The 17,535-nt window shown below is 44.0% G+C and overlaps 2 protein-coding genes across 2 annotated transcripts in view; one reads left to right on the top strand and one right to left on the bottom strand.

Moving 5' to 3' along the window:
- The window catches only part of LOC135530915 (syntaxin-10-like), a 17,054-nt gene extending 8,710 nt beyond the window's left edge, over positions 1-8,344 (bottom strand). Inside the window, exons 1-6 of the mRNA XM_064959086.1 lie at positions 8,251-8,344; positions 5,112-5,187; positions 4,617-4,710; positions 997-1,091; positions 303-365; positions 75-176 (exon numbers count right to left, since the gene is read on the bottom strand). Of these exons, the coding sequence (XP_064815158.1) occupies positions 75-176; positions 303-365; positions 997-1,091; positions 4,617-4,710; positions 5,112-5,187; positions 8,251-8,285 (465 nt within the window). The 5' untranslated portion in view covers positions 8,286-8,344. The remainder of the gene's footprint in view (positions 1-74; positions 177-302; positions 366-996; positions 1,092-4,616; positions 4,711-5,111; positions 5,188-8,250) is intronic.
- A 5,769-nt stretch (positions 8,345-14,113) lies between these two features.
- On the top strand, positions 14,114-15,826 carry ier2b (immediate early response 2b). The gene has a single exon (XM_064959081.1). It carries the CDS (start codon positions 14,325-14,327, stop codon positions 14,931-14,933), a length of 609 nt encoding a protein of 202 aa, XP_064815153.1. The 5' UTR covers positions 14,114-14,324; the 3' UTR covers positions 14,934-15,826.
- The last annotated feature ends 1,709 nt before the right edge of the window (positions 15,827-17,535 follow it).

Genomic DNA, 17,535 nt, shown 5'->3' on the forward strand with positions numbered 1-17,535 from the left:
CATCATCTTGTTCCTTAAATATCAAGGAGACACAGAAACCTTCACGCTAACCCTCTTCCCTCCCTCCATCCTACCTGCTGCTGTTCCTGTTGATCCTGGATGTATCTGGAGTTGGTTGACACCAGGTGAGACTCCAGACCATCAGACCTGTCCTGCCCAGATGCACCTATCAGAGCCTGAGATAGACAGAGGCCAGCTGATGTTACACCGTGTGAGACAGGAGATGCCTGTATAAGTCAACGTGTATCAACATAAAGGTGTGCAGAGAGAGAGAGAAATAGTGTGTAGACAGGCAAACCAACCTGTCTGTTCTTCTTCTCTGCCTGGGCCACAACAGAGGGACTGGAGAGTTGATCCTTCATCTCCTACACACAACACCACAGTGTTAGCTACGACAACAACACAGTGTTAGCTACAGTAGCCACGACAACACACAGTGTTAGCCACGACAACACACAGTGTTAGCCACGACAACACACAGTGTTAGCCACGACAACACACAGTGTTAGCCACGACAACACACAGTGTTAGCCACGACAACACACAGTGTTAGCCACGACAACACACAGTGTTAGCCACGACAACACACAGTGTTAGCCACGACAACACACAGTGTTAGCCACGACAACACACAGTGTTAGCCACGACAACACACAGTGTTCGCTACGAAATCACCTTTTCTTTTCCGTTATAGAGGTAGGTTAAGGGGGATACCTAGTCAGTTGTACAACTGGATGCATTCAAATGAAATGTGTCTTCCACATTTAACCCAACCCCCCTGAATCAGAGAGGTGCGGGGGGCTGCCTTAATCGACATCCACGTCTTCGGCACACAGGGAACAGTGGGTTTACTGCCTTGCTCAGGGGCAGAACGACTGATCTTTTTCCTTGTCAGCTCAGGGATTCAATCCAGCAACCTTTGGGTTACAGGCCCAACGCTCTAACCACTAGGCTACCTGCCGGTGACAGACAGGGAGAGATATTACACCGTGTTACCTGTACGGCCTGCCGTGTTCGCTCCACAAAGTCTCTCCTCTCCTGCAGCTCATTCTCCCCCAGACGGAACTTCCCCGGGTTGGACTCAACGATACCTGGGAGAGGGTCAAGGCTCAACACACACAGATCTCAGGGTTCTCCTCAGGAACGGTTAGGAATGTGGTTCTGCCGAGTACGGCAGTGTAGGAGGCCCGGAGGGGGGCAGTGCCACCCCCCTTTGGACTCAAGAGATTTGTTTTTGAACACCTGTAACTACACACACACAGGCCTACGCTCTACACACACACACACACAGGCCTACGCTCTACACACACACACACAGGCCTACGCTCTACACACACACACACAGGCCTACGCTCTACACACACACACAGGCCTACGCTCTACACACACCTCATTCATATCAGCTGTCCTGCTCCAGATATCATAGTCTCGGACTCAGTTGGTCTTTGGGCCAGTTTGTGTTTGTATATTCTCTCCCCCTCTTTCTATAAGGAAGGACAGACTATACACCTCTCCCCCTCTTTCTATAAGGAAGGACAGACTATACACATCTCCCCCTCTTTCTATAAGGAAGGACAGACTATACACCTCTCCCCCTCTTTCTATAAGGAAGGACAGACTATACATCTCTCCCCCTCTTTCTATAAGGAAGGACAGACTATACATCTCTCCCCCTCTTTCTATAAGGAAGGACAGACTATGATCACTACCACCCCACCATCTCTCATACCTTCTTTTGTTGGAAGTGTATGTAATATCTGTTTAGAAACACAAGCCTCATCCCCTCTTTCTATGAGGAAGGACAGTTCCATATCTCTACCCCGCCTCCCCATCCCTTCTCTCTCATGGGCAATTCCGCTTTCACATACATTTAAAACTATGCCAAACATTTAAAACTATGCCAAACAAAAAAACTTTCAAAGTTCAACCAACCATACAACTATATGCACAAGCACTACATTTAACAATTTAAACAGAACATTTTATAAAAAACGAATTTAGTGGAAGAACTGTGCAGATGTAAACTTTGGTAACGGAATCACAGTAAAATCTCCCTCAGGTTTTTATGCGACCATGTTTTCCAAAAACTCTTAAATACCTGCTCAGAATTAACATTCAAAGATGTCTGCAGAAAGAATGGGGTCAGCTACAACATCACACCTTGAGTTGGTTATTGAACTACAGTAAGTGAAGTGGATTTACACGGTAACGCATTTACGGTAACGGAATTACATCATGGTCCCCTATACTACACAGAAACTGCATAATTATGGATGTCATTCTCCTCATGTTTCACAAGTTTAGACATCACACCGCAGCAGACCAAAGCAGTGTAGAGTTCAGTACAATAGTAGAGTTCAGTATAGTTCAGTAGAGTTCAGTATAGTTCAGTTCAGTAGAGTTCAGTAGTATAGTTCAGTTCAGTTCAGATAGTTCAGTAGAGTTCAGTAGTAGAGTTCAGTACAGTAGAGTTCAGTACAGTAGAGTTCACAGTACAATAAAGTACAGTAGAGTACAGTTCAGTACAGTACAATGCAGTAGAGTTCAGTACAGTATAGTACAGTTCAGTACAATACAGTAAAGTAGAGATCAGTACAGTAGAGATCAGTACAGTAGAGAGCAGTGCAGTAGAGTTGAGCAGAGTACAGTACAGTTCAGAACAGTACAAAACAGTACAGTAGAATACAGTACAGTACAGTACAATGCAGTAGTGTTCAGTACAGTAAAGTACAATGCAGTAGAGTTCAGTACAGTAGAGTACAATACAGTACAGTAAAGTACAATGCAGTAGAGTTCAGTAAGAGTACAGTACAGTTCAGTACAGTAAAGTAGAGTTCAGTTCAGTATAGTTCAGTACAGTAGAATACAATAGAGTTCAGTACAGTACAGTAAAGTACAATGCAGTAGAGTTCAGTACAGTAGAGTTCAGTAGAGTAGAATACAGTACAGTTCAGCACAGTAAAGTAGATTTCAGTTCAGTAGAGTTCAGTACAGTGCAGTAGTACAGTTCAGTACAGAGAGTTCAGTACAGTACAATACAGCACAGTACAGTAGAAAACAGTACAGTTCAGTACTGTACAGTAATTTGGTCCAGTCCAGTTGAGTTCTGTGGAGTGAAATCAGTACAGTTGAAACAGTTCAGTACTGTACAGTACAATACAGCACAGTACAGTAGAGTTCAGTACAGTACAATACAGTACAAGAGTACAATACAGTACAGTAAAGTAGAGTTCAGTACAGTACAATACAGTAGAGTAAACTCTTGGTTTACAATACAGTAGAAAGTACAATACAGTAATGAGCTACAATGCAGTAGAGTTCAGTAACAATACAGTAGAGTACAATACAGTACAGTGGAAGAGAGGAAGTAAAAGTTCAGCTACAGTACAATACAATAGAGTGCTCTACTTTTCTTTACTGTACTCCACTATTATTTGGTATTGGACTGTACTATCCAAACATAATTCTTTAATTGGTTCAGATTTGGTCCAGTCCAGTCAGGAGACACTGTGGATGTTGAAATCAAGGTCAGGCTGGACTAACCAAATTTCAACATAACAGTCAGTTCAGTCAGGAGACACTATGAGCTGAACATCCGGTGTCAGGAGACACTTGGTTCTCAGTGGAAGAGGATGCTGGTTACAGTAAATGGAAAGAGACAAGAGGCAGTCAGTGGGTAGGAGTATTGTCAGTAAGAGCTGGGAAAGGTGACATTAACTGGGAGAGGGAGGAAGAGAGAGGGGAAGGGTACTCCAGAATCAGACTGTTTTAACACTCTTGGTTTGCTGAACATAACAGTCAGACAACAGAAAGACAAAGAAACAGGAGTTATGAGACACTATGAGCTGAACATAACAATATGTCAGTGGAAGAGAGGACAGTAACAGGAGACACTATGAGCTGAACATAACAGTCAGTGGAAGAGAGGACAGTAGGAGACACTATGAGCTGAACATAAGTCATTGTAAATAAGAATTTGTTCATAACTGACTTGCCTAGTTAAATAAAGGTTCAATTTTTAAAAATTGTCACTTTACCCCTACCTACATGATTAAATTACCCCAACTAACCTGTACCCAACACACATTGACTCGGTACCGGTACCCCTGTATACAGCCTCATTATTGTTATTTTATTGTGTTAATTTTTATTAAATGTTTTTGTTTATTTAGTAAATATTTTCTTAACCAACAATGCAGTTTAAGAAATGGAGTTAAGGGCTTGTAGTAAGCATTTCACGGTACGGTCTACACCTGTTGTACTCAGCACATGTGACAAATAACATTCGATGTGATCTTATGAACTTGACGTTGGTGCTCATTGGTCCATTTACCTGGAAGTGCCCTCATATAGCATACTCTGTCACACATTCCAAGCTGTTGTTTTACATGCTGTAGCTGCACACATTCCAGTAGAAATGCAGTTAAGAGGCGTGTGTGTCCAGTGTGTGTGTGGACCCGAGGGCCCTCCTCCAGAAGCTCCTCCCAGCGTTCGTAAAGGCTCCTGGTCCATTTACATGGAAGTGCCCTCATATAGCATACTCTGTCATCTTTCATTCTTTCCCCCGTTCTCTCTGTGTGTGTAAGCGTTATGTTTATAAAGACAGAAAAAGATACTGATGGTTTCACTCAGGTCCTCCAGGTCCCAATCTATGGCTCTGAGACAGTTCCTCAGTTCATTGGTGCTCCAGTCCAGCTCATCTTTGCTCACCTGCACAACAAACAAAAAACATGTAGGCATGTCAAACATGAGACCGAACACAGTGAAAAGTCCATGTTCACCTGTACTTTATAGATAGAGCACAGTTACAGATAACAGTAACAGTACATATCAGGTAGGGAGGGACTGAACAGGCTACACTAGTAAGTCAGAGATTAATGATGACAAGCCGTTGTTATACACGCTGTGGCTGCACACATTCCAAGCTGTTGTTATACACGCTGTAGCTGCACATATTCCAAGCTGTTGTTATACACGCTGTAGCTGCACACATTCCAAGCTGTTGTTATATACGCTGTGGCTCCACATATTCTAAGCTGTTGTTTTACATGCTGTGGTTGCACACATTCCAGTAGAAATGCAGTTAAGAGGCGTGTGTGTCCAGTGTGTACCTGAGTGCCCTCCTCCAGAAGCTCCTCCCAGCGTTCGTAAAGGCTCCTGGCACGAGACAAGGCCTTCTGGACCTCCCTGAGACAACACACACCGGTTAGATCAGGCTTTATCACAACCGGCCGTGATTGGGAGTCACATAGTGTGGCGCACAAGTGGCCCAGCGTCGTCCGGGTTTGGCCGGTGTAGGCCGTCATTGTAAATAATAATTTGTTCTTTAACTGACTTGCCTAGTTAAATAAAAGGTTAAATAAATACATGTAAAAAGATCAGGGCTCTCCAAGTGTGTCCTGAGTTTGCCCTCCTGGAGAGCTACCCTCCCAGGTTTTCACTCCAACCCTGTTCCTGGAGAGACCCTCCAAGGTTTTCCTCCTGGACCCTGTTCCTGAGACAGCTACCTCCGGTTAGATTAGGTTTTCACTCCAACCCTGTTCCTGGGAGTCACCTCCTGTAGGTTTTCACAAGTGGCCCAACCCTGTTCCTGGAGAGCTACCCTCCTGTAGGTTTTAAATACTCCAATTTGTTCCTTTAACTACCCTCCTAGTTAAATAAAAGGTTTTAACTCCAACCCTGTTCCTGGAGAGCTACCCTCCTGTAGGTTCTCCAACCCTCCAACCCTGTTCCTGGAGAGCTACCCTCCTGTAGGTTTTCACTCCAACCCTGTTCCTGGAGAGCTACCCTCCTGTAGGTTTTCACTCTAACCCTGTTCCTGGAGAGCTACCCTCCTGTAGGTTTTCACTAGATTAGGCTTGGAATGATAATTTACAGGATGGTAGCTCCACAGGAACAGAGTTGGAGAGCCCTGGTTTAGACACACATCATAAAAATATACACATCACACACTTAATACCTTTTCTGCATTTCCCTGACACACACTTTAAACAAGCCCTTGTTAAAGAGACAGTGAAAAATGCTAGGTTATATTTAACGATGTTAGCTACAACAATGTAGCAACCGCTCCCTGTCCGAGTCTTTTATACCGACAGGTTAAGCAGGCCACCATAGTCCCTGTGCCCAAGAGCACTAAGGTAACCTGCTTAAATGACTACCGACCCGTAGCGCTCACGCCTGTAGTCATGAAGTGCTTTGAAAGGCAGGTCATGGCTCACATCAACACCATTATCCCAGAAACCCTAGAACCACTACAATTTGCATACCGCCCAAACAGATCCACAGATGATGCAATCTCTACTGCACTCCACACTGCCATTTCCCACCTGGACAAAAGGAACACCTATGTGAGAATGCTGTTCATTGACTACAGCTCAGCGTTCAACACCATAGTGCCCTTAAAGCTCATCACTAAGCTAAGGACCCTGGGACTAAACACCTCCCTCTGCAACTGGATCCTGGACTTCCTGACGGGCTGCCCCAAGGTGGTAAGGGTAGGTAACAACAAATCCGCCACGCTGATCCTCAACACGGGGGCATCTCAGGGGTGCGTGCTCAGTCCCCTCCTGTACTCCCTGTTCACTCATGACTGCACAGCCAGGCAGACGCCAACACCATCATTAAGTTTGCAGATGACACAACAGTGGTAGGCCTGATCACCGACAACGATAAGACAGCCTATAGGGAGCAGGTAAGAGACCTGGCCGTGTGGCGACAGGACAACAACCTCTCCCTCAACGTGATCAAGACAAAGGAGATCATTGTGGACTACAGGAAAAAGAGGACCGAGCACGCCCCCATTCTCATCGACGGGGCTGTAGTGGAGTAGGTTGAGAGCTTCAATTCCTTGGTGTCCACATCACCAACAAACGAACATGGTCTTAGCACACCAAGACAGTAGTGAATAGGGCACGACGAAACCTATTCCCCCTCAGGAGACTGAAAAGACTTGGCATGGGTCCTCAGATACTCAAAAGGTTCTACAGCTGCACCATTGAGAGCATCCTGACTGGTTGCATCACTGCCTGGTATAGCAACTGCTCGGCCTCCGACCGCAAGGCACTACAGAGGGTAGTGCCTATGGCCCAGTACATCACTGGGGCCAAGCTTCCTGCCATCTAGGACCTCTACACCAGGCGGTGTCAGAGGAAGACCCTAAAAATTGTCAAAGACTCCAGCCACTCTAGTCATAGACTGTTCTCTCTGCTACCGTAAGCAGTACCGGAGCACCAAGTCTAGGTCCAAGAGGCTTCTAAACAGCTTCTACCCCCAAACCATAAGACTCCTGAATATCTAGTCAAATGGCTACCCAGCCTATTTGCACCCCCCTTTTACACGGCTGCTGCTCTCTGTTGTTATCATCTACGCATAGTCACTTTAAAAACTCTACCTACATGTACATATTACCTCAACTAAACGGTGCTCCCGCACATTGTACCAATAACCCCCTGTGTATAGTATCGTTGATGTTATTTTACTGCTGTTCTTGAATTACTTGTTACTTTTATTTCTTAATCTTACTGGTATTTTTTTTAACTGCATTGTTGGTTAGGGGCTGATAAGTAAGCATTTCACTGTAAGGTCTACCTACACCTGTTGTATTCGGCGCATGTGACTAATACAATTTGATTTGATACTGCAATGTATCTACTCACTGATCCCACGTTTAGCTATGTGGTTGATGATACACATGTCGCAAGCTGGCGAAGCTGCATGCCCTCTACTCCAGGCACAACACAACAATCTCCATCTCTCTCTCTCTCACACACACACACACACACACACACACACACACACACACACACGTGCCATCAAAGCTTCTAATAAGGCATGTAACGTTAGCCTACATTTCTAGGTAACGCGGAGATGTAACGCCCTATCTTGACCCAAACAAATCTGTGTGGACACTCCACACATCCCTGTCAATTTCACAACACTCCGTCAACTGCCCCGTTGCAATAGACCCAAACTCGCCACCCAACTTTCAAGGAATCATTTTTGACACGAAGACTAGATTTCAACGACACGCCAACGCGAAGTCGCTACCTTAATGTCAACATAAACCTGCACGTTGATTGCGAATCTAGCCTGTAGCATTAGCTAGCAAATTAGCTTGCCACAGACAGGTTGATAACTTCTAAACGCCACGTTATCAAACGAAACTACCTCAAACGTCATACATATCCAACTTGTCCTGTAAGTAAACGGTGGAGAAGTTGGTTGACAGTTTATTTAAAAACCCTTCCTTACCCCTTGACTACGAAGAACGGATCTTCCAGCGACATATTGGACACTTCAACGCCAGACCTGACGCATGCGCGCTGGGGACCCGAAGCAGGACGCCAGCACTTCGCTGTCATGTGGCCATGGACTGTACTGTCATTTGGTACTGTGTCAAAGCTAGACAGTCAGAATTGTACATATCTGCTTTTGTAATGATATAACAGAGATGTAAATGCATATGATATATTCATTCAGAATAGAATAGAACAGCAGGACTTCTTGGTTAAGTGCTCTTAAATCCAGGCATCCCCTTACTAAGGGATGCATGCCCTTTACAGTTGCATACACCTGCTCCAAAAAGGGTAGCACAGTACTGTGGTATTTATACATATTGAACAACACAGCAATATTAAATGTATAATCACAAAATCAGAGAAACATTAGCTTGTCATTCATGCATGCCCTGCTCTATGCTAGTCCACCTCATCATATAGAAGTAACAATTGCTTTATGAGGAAACACATTCTTTCAGGAATAGTGGTATATTTATTTTTTATGTCACCTTTATTTAACCAGGTAGGCAAGTTGAGAACACGTTCTCATGTACAATTGTGACCTGGCCAAGATAAAGCAAAGCAGTTCGACACATACAACAACACAGAGTTACACATGGAGTAAAACAAACATACAGTCAATAATACAGTAGAAAAATGAGTCTATATACAATGTGAGCAAATGAGGTGAGATAAGGGAGGTAAAGGCAAAAAAAGCCCATGGTGGCAAAATAAATACAATATAGCAAGTAAAACACTGAAATGGTTGATTTGCAGTGGAAGAATGTGCAAAGTAGAGATAGAAATAATGGGGTGCAAAGGAGCAAAATAAATAAATAAATACAGTAGGGGGAGTGGTAGATGTTTGGGCTAAAGTATAGATGGGCTATGTACAGGTGCAGTAATCTGTGAGCTGCTCTGACAGCTGGTGCTTAAAGCTAGTGAGGGAGATAAGTGTTTCCAGTTTCAGAGATTTTTGTAGTTCGTTCCAGTCATTGGCAGTAGAGAACTTGAAGGAGAGGCGGCCAAAGGAAGAATTGGTTTTGGGGGTGACCAGAGAGATATACCTGCTGGAGCGCGTGCTACAGGTGGGTGCTGCTATGGTGACCAGCGAGCTGAGATAAGGCGGGGCTTTACCTAGCAGGGTCTTGTAGATAACCTGGAGCCAGTGGGTTTGGCGACGAGTATGAAGCGAGGGCCAGCCAACGAGAGCATACAGGTCGCAGTGGTGGATAGTAATATGGGGCTTTTGTGACCAAACGGATGGCACTGTGATAGACTGCATCCAATTTATTGAGCAGGGTATTGGAGGCTATTTTATAAATGACATCGCCGAAGTCGAGGATTGGTAGGATGGTCAGTTTTACAAGGGTATGTTTGGCAGCATGAGTGAAGGATGCTTTGTTGCGAAATAGGAAGCCGATTCTAGATTTAACTTTGGATTGAAGATGTTTTATATGAGTCATATTCTAAATAAGAACCGTCCAGAGTAGTGATGTTGTACGGGCGTGCAGGTGCAGGCAGCGATCGGTTGAAGAGCATGCATTTAGTTTTACTTGTATTTAAGAGCAATTGGAGGCCACGGAAGGAGAGTTGTATGGCATTGAAGCTCGTCTGGAGGGTTGTTAACACAGTGTCCAAAGAAGAGCCAGAAGTATACAGAATGGTGTCGTCTGCGTTGAAGTGGATCAGAGACTCACCAGCAGCAAGAGCGACATCATTGATGAATACAGAGAAGAGATTCGGTCCAAGAATTGAACCCTGTGGTATCCTAACACTAACATACTTTTATTTCATTTAAAGGCCCAGTGCAGTCAAAAACATGATTTTACTGTGTTTTATATATATTTTCGCAATATGTGGTTGTAGTAATACTGTGAAAATTGTGATTATTCCCTTTTAGAGTAAGAGCTGTTTGAAAAGACTGCCTGAAATGTCAGCCTGTTTATGTGGGATGGAGTTATGGCCTACCTGGTGACATCACCATGCGGTAAATTAGTTAATAGAACAACAACAAACATTTCCAAAACTCTCTGCCAATAACAGCTACTTTTCAGTTCCCCCTTCCCCACTCAAACCACTCCCAGACAGTCCGAGTAAAATTCTTGCTTGAGAAATTGATATTTGCTAAGAAGCTATTTTTGTTTGTTTTTGACCATTTTAATTGAAAATATACCCAGAGATTATTTGATATTGAGATAAAAACGGCTGCATTGGACCTTTAATGAAATTAAAGTAAATTGCATTGCTGACAGGAGGGACATTGTGTAAGAATTGGCTAATGAGAGACTTGTCTATGAAAGAGCCAAGTTCTCTGACTGAGCCAAAATGTGTTGAGTCCAACACCACTTCCCCCACATAAAATCGTTCCAACTCTTTCTCTCTCTCAATTTAATTTAAAGGGCTTTTTTTGGCATAGGAAACATATGTTGACATTGCCAAAAGCAAGTGAAATAGATCAAACAAGATAGAAATAAACAATCAGAAATGAACAGTAAACCTTACACTCACTAAAGTCTCAAAGGAATATGTCTATGCACAGTGTTGTAATGATGTACAAATAGTTAGAGTACAAAAGGAAAAATAAATAAACATAAATATGGGTTGATTTTACAATGGTGTACGTTCTTCACTGGTTGCCCTTTTTCTTGTGGCAACAGGTCACAAATCTTGCTGCTGTGGTGGCACACTGTGGTATTTCACCTAATAGCCGTGGGAGTTTATCAAAATCTGATTTGTTTTTTCAAATTCTTTGTGGGTCTTTGTAATCTGAGGAAAATATGTTACTCTAATATGGTCATTCATTTGCCATATGGTCATACATCTCTCTCTCTCTCTCTCTCTCATATCCTCTGTTCTGTCTCCTCCCCTTCCCCTTTGCCCTCTGTTCTGACTCCTCCCCTTCCCCTTTGCCCTGCCCATTAAATTTTATCTTCCTCTCCCACACCCCGTTCCCTCCTTTCTGTCTCTGTCCTGTTTCCTCCCTTTCTCCCCCCTCCTCCGCGTTCCTCCCCCTTTTACACTGTGAAAATTCACAGATCTCAAACGTCACACACGCGCACACACATTGCACGTCAAACATAAGCCATCACTCACTCAGTGGATGGAATGCACTAAGGTCGGAAAACGATAAATGTATGTGTCTCAAATTGCGCCCTATTCCCTATATAGTGCACTACTTTGATCAGGACCTATAGTAGTGCACTCTAGGGAATAGGGTGCCATTCACAACGCACACATAGCAGACTATTTTTACATGCAGTGGGATGGAAATCTTGACAGTTAAATGGTTATTCCGACAAATGTTTATTCTTAGTCTTCTGGGCTGGCACCTTGCTGGATCCAAGTCCACTAGACACACAAACACACACACACACACTGCTGGGCTGGCACCTTGCTGGATCCAAGTCCACTAGACACACAAATACACACACACACACTGCTGGGCTGGCACCTTGCTGGATCCAAGTCCACTAGACACACAAACACTCACACACACACACACACACACACACACACACACACACACACACACACACACACACACACACACACACTGCTGGGCTGGCACCTTGCTGGATCCAAGTCCAATGGAGAAATCATCACTTGACATGGACACTGACTGACTCACTGGATGATCAAGATGTTTTGTTTTGGGGAATGACAAGTTAGAACAGACTATGTCTACAATATATTATTACACATCTATAGGCCTACCTACAATCAAAGGTGGGGGAAACCCAAACTAGGTCTGGGAGTGAAATCATTCTAACATGTGAAATCAGCTTTTTCAGGTGCATTCAAGGATTTTACTAGGCTACATTGGTGGGTTCCCAGAGTTACTTTTTTCGATTTCCACCTCGGAGTATAATAGAATGTGTGTGCCATAGAGATGTGTAATTCTATTAAGTGTACAGTGAGTCATATCACGGTTCAGAAGGGCACGAGACTGTCCCACACAGCACACATTAGTACTTGAATCCAATTAGAAGAATGAAAGCAATAGGCGAACAAAGGAACAGTCACACAGACAGTCAACAGTCAGAGAACAAATAGATTGGAGTTTACTGAGTCGCAGATTTCCCCCGAGTTCTATTTATAGACGTTATGACCTCTTATCGCAGCTCTAGAAACTAGACTGACAGCTGCTGTTTAACCTCAATCGTGCCTCTTCCTAGTAAACCAAGCACATCTGCAAGCAACCAGCCCCAACGCGCAAGGTACTGGCGCTGTGCTGTTGTACCGGTGACAACTCCATATTTGGAAGCTGTGGCGATGACGATACGGCTGCGATGCTGCCGCTGTGCGTTGATGAACGCTGGGGCTCGATGGGGGAAGTGCCGCTGTGCGCTGCGGTTACGTGGCTGCGCGTTCACGTCATGGCTTTTCCACTGCGCGCCCCTGGGGAACTCACAGCCAGGGCGGATGGGCCATATATGGATGTTTGAGGGTGACGTTGGATAGAAAAAAAAATATAGAGAGGGAAAAAAAAAACCAGAAACTCCCTGGAAACACGGAGACAGCTACATATTTTACCACCCACAGACTTCTGAGAATTATAGTGTAACTGAACATTGATACATATTGCAGGGATTGATAGAAAAACAACAACACTATAATAGTCCTCTAAAAGGGAACAGAGCAATATGTTTGGAATATTAGGGACATTTGATGTTGTTGTTTTCTACTGTAGGATCACTATCTGTTTTTATGTTGCTCTGACAACAATTAAATGAAGTATATTCAATTATATTATATTCTATTTTATGTCAGCTTCATATAAATTGACTATAATAAAATTGTATTCTATATGAATAGACAAGCTATATGTTATTTACTTTGATTTTGAGTTGCTTGAAGTCTCAAGCAGCATTTTGGTGATGACATATGTAACAGTATAATTTTAAACCATCCCCTCGCCCATACCTAAGCGCGAACCAGGGACCCTCTGCACACATCAACAACAGTCACCCTCGAAGCGTCGTTACCCATCGCTCCACAAAAGCCTTGGCTCTTGCAGAGCAAGGGGAACTACTACTTCAAGATCTCAAAGCAAGTGACGTCACCGATTGAAACACTATTTAGCGCGCACCACTAACTAAGCTAGCCGTTTCACATCCGTTACACTCACCCCCCTTTTGACCGTCCTCCTTTTTCCGCAGCAACCAGTGATCCAGGTCACGGCACCAATGTAACAGTATAATTTTAAACCGTCCCCTCGCCCGAACCAGGGACCCTCTGCACACAACAACTACATTCAGCCTCGAAGCATCGTTACCCATCGCTCCACAAAAGCTGCGGCTCTTGCAGAGCAAGGGGAACTACTACTTCAAGGTGTCAGAGCAAGTGACGTCACCGATTGAAACGCTATTTAGCACGCACCGCTAACTAAGCTAGCCATTTCACATCCGTTACACATAGGCTAGCTGTGTTTCCAACAACACAGGTAGTCTGTTATGTTATTATTACAATGAATTTACTAGAATAACATCTTATTATTTTTATTGAGTTTCTTGAAATCGCAAACAGCATATTGATCTCTGCGTTTCCAACAACATGTGTAAAACATCGAATCAAATGTTATTTGTCACATGCGCCGAATACAACAGGTGTAGACTATACCGTGAAACGCTTACTTATTACCGGTTGCTACAATAGGAGGTCGTCTAGGTTACATACATGTAATGCTGTAAGGTAGACAGCCATACGGTATCTACTGCAGGAAACTAAGCTTGAGCAGGAAGGTCTGGGCAGGGCGTGTTTATCCTGTCACCAAGGAAGAATGAAGCAGCTCGAGGCTCATTACGTCAGAGTGGAAATATAACACCGCCCTGTTACTCTGGACTTCTCATTATCTTGTTGTACACCAGCTGGTGACAGTTGTAAACTAAGGAAGAACTCAACACACAAGTACAGCTTCATTTATAGATAGAATAATATTGTATTAATAGTATCGAATAGTATTCTAAAGCTTGACGCTCTAAGTTATTGTTCCAACCGTCAACCGAACAGTGCGTAATTGACGGTTATCTACCAAGAAGAGGAACTATGGACGTGAGCGCTGAAGCCAAACGGATCATGGCAGTGTCCATTAGTAAACTGTACGCCTCCCGAGCACAGCGAGGAGGTATGAGGCTACACCGGAGCCTGCTGCTCTCCGTGGTCATGCGTTCCGCCCGCGACCTGTACCACTCCGCCTGCCTGGCCAAGGAGAGAGAGGAGCTGGGAACCGCACACTTGGTCCCGGTCACACCAGAGGAGGATGCGATGGATACTACTGCCAGTGGGGAACAAGTCGATGTGGAGGTGTCACAGGTCGAGCCAGAGCCCGAGTCGCCGCTGACCCCAACTATCCAGGAGCCCATATCTAGTGACTCTGAGGCCACGCAGGGCGCATGCAAGACCAGGACATTTATTGGGAAGGAGACGGTAGAGGACAAAGAGAACCGGAGCCCTGTGAGCCCAGACAGGCATTCCAGGAAACGCCGGGGGAAGGCGTCCGTTGCGCCCGATTTCCTCCCCAGCAAGAGAGCGAGACTTTCACTGGAGCTGGGGGAGGAGAGGGTGCTTAGAACCGGCGGAAGGACCTGCTGTCGCGCCGGGGACGTTTTCACCACCCTGTCCCTAAACTCAAACCGGGCCATTGCGGCATTCTGAACTGTGAAAACGGCTCTGAATGGAGCTTTGTTGTTAGTAGGCTATGATCGAACTGATCTTAACCTCCGGTAACCGGTGGAGAGACCGGTTTAAATCCAGGTTTAAAGGACGGGTCAGGAGGAAGTTGACCTACATTGGCGAGCCCGCGGGACAATGAGATTATTCGGGCCAGGGTGCGATATCTCCGCCCTCACGGGGACCAGGTTAGGCTACACCCTAGAACTGGGTCTCAGCCGTGGCTCGACGAGAACAAGAGAAAGAAGAAGCAGAGAGAGAACAAGAGCAACTCACAAACTAGAACGAGATCAGACTCGAACAGACCTCAGTGACTGTGTTTGGAAAGTTTGAGGAAGTGGTAAAACTCAGAGACAGAAAAAGTGTTTCAGTGGAAAAGTTCCAGGGCAGTTAGTTCCTGACGCATAGCTCGTGGAGGGATGACTCATAAAGCACGAGAGGGATGACTCATACAACACGAAACGGATAACAGATGTTTAAAGTTGACGTGTCAACGGTCAACACACAGAGACACACCAGGAAATAACCCACTCTGCTGGGTAAAACTATAAAAACAACAGGGGAGGGCACACATTCACCCAGTGGACTTTGATCAATGACTATGAATGGGATTGTGCTAGAGACTGTACTGAAATGGTGCTCAGTATACAATGTCAAATGATATACATAACATATGAACAATGTTCAGTAGTAACACCAGTCTCACCTGTTCAATATGCTGCACTGACAATTCAACTGTGATAATAACTACAGAGAAGTAGCCTACGTGAAATGTTGTATGAACTGTGAAATAAGCTATTTTATATATAGATTGTTATTTTATTTTTACTATGACCTCACATTTATATCAGAGTTGTAATAAACATTCTAAAACTGTATTAAGTTGTTGATCTGGTTTTCTATTTCTCTCTCACCTAATAGTATTGAAAAGCGTGCACACACACACACACACACACACGTCTCATTTATCTGGGGCAAATAGAGATAGCTGATAGACAACACAGGACCACACAGACATTTCCCAATATGTGGTCCAGGTCCGCATTAGGCAATACTCCTCAGGCTCAGATGGTTATAATAAGAGTAAGTATAGAGCCGCTGTCACACACACACACACACACACACACACACACACACACACACACACACACACACACACACACACACACACACACACACACACACACACACACACACACACACACACACACACACACACACACACACACACACACACACACACACACGCACCAATATCCGGTGGATTGTGACATAAATTCTGATTCACTTACTCTCATAACCTTAACTGACAGTTGCATGAGGTTTATTGGGAGTTATGTAATACATAAATAGCTGGAGCCGTTCATTTGGTTTGCTCAAGGACTCTAAATTGTGTAACAATCCTGAACCATCATTCATCATGACCAACTAACTCTCAGTGCATTGACAAAATGCACTCTTTCCATGTCCTATTTATCTCCATAGATCAGTAGGCCTTACTACCATGACGGATGGGTTGAAATCCGTATACAATATGTAAGCCTACTATAGCCACATCAGCATGTGTTGGACTATATAGGGAATATGGTGCCACCTCAGATGTACACTATGATGTGAAGTGCAGTTGTAATGCTACGGAGAGGCATGGACAGTGGCGTGGTTTATCTCCCAGCCAGCCGACGGCTATAATAAGATCTGCAGTGGCGCGTGGTCTCATCTCTGGGGTGAGGGAGGGGATGATGTACGCATCAGGATGTGATGTGCATCATTATTACACCGCCCACCCTGCCCTTCTTCTCATGGATAATATCAAAGGAGTATGCATGCAGTGATGTACACTGAGTGTACAAAACATTAAGAACACCTGCTCTTTCCACGACATAGACCAGGTGAATCCAGGTGAAAGCCACGATCCCTTATTGATGTGACTTCTTAAATCCACTTCAGTCAGAGTAGATGAAGGGGAGGGGACAGGTTCAAGAAGGATTTTCAAGCCTTGAGACAATTGATACATGGATTGTGTGTTTGTGTGTGTGTGTGTGTGTGTGTCATGATTGCTTAACCACTCACCATTCCTCTTCTTAGCACCCTGATGACTGTGTGTCAGTGTGAGTTAATATGACTATGATATAGTAACAGTATGTGAGTTTATTACTATGATATAGTAACAGTATGTGAGTTAATATGACTATGATATAGTAACAGTATGTGAGTTTATTACTATGATATAGTAACAGTATGTGAGTTAATATGACTATGATATAGTAACAGTATGTGAGTTAATATGACTATGATATAGTAACAGTATGAGTTAATATGACTATGATATAGTAACAGTATGTGAGGACTATGATATAGTAACAGTATGTGAGTTAATATGACTATGATATAGTAACAGAATGTGAGTTAATATGACTATGATATAGTAACAGTATGTGAGTTTATTACTATGATATAGTAACAGTATGTGAGTTAATATGACTATGATATAGTAACAGTATGTGAGTTAATATGACTATGATATAGTAACAGTATGAGTTAATATGACTATGATATAGTAACAGTATGTGAGTTTATTACTATGATA

The sequence above is a fragment of the Oncorhynchus masou genome, unplaced genomic scaffold (assembly GCF_036934945.1).
Source record: "Oncorhynchus masou masou isolate Uvic2021 unplaced genomic scaffold, UVic_Omas_1.1 unplaced_scaffold_1459, whole genome shotgun sequence".
Lineage (NCBI taxonomy): Eukaryota > Metazoa > Chordata > Actinopteri > Salmoniformes > Salmonidae > Oncorhynchus > Oncorhynchus masou.

Bases quoted from the DNA above. Each gene is read 5' to 3' on its own strand.
- ier2b (XM_064959081.1), top strand. From the start codon at position 14,325: ATGGACGTGAGCGCTGAAGCCAAACGGATCATGGCAGTGTCCATTAGT.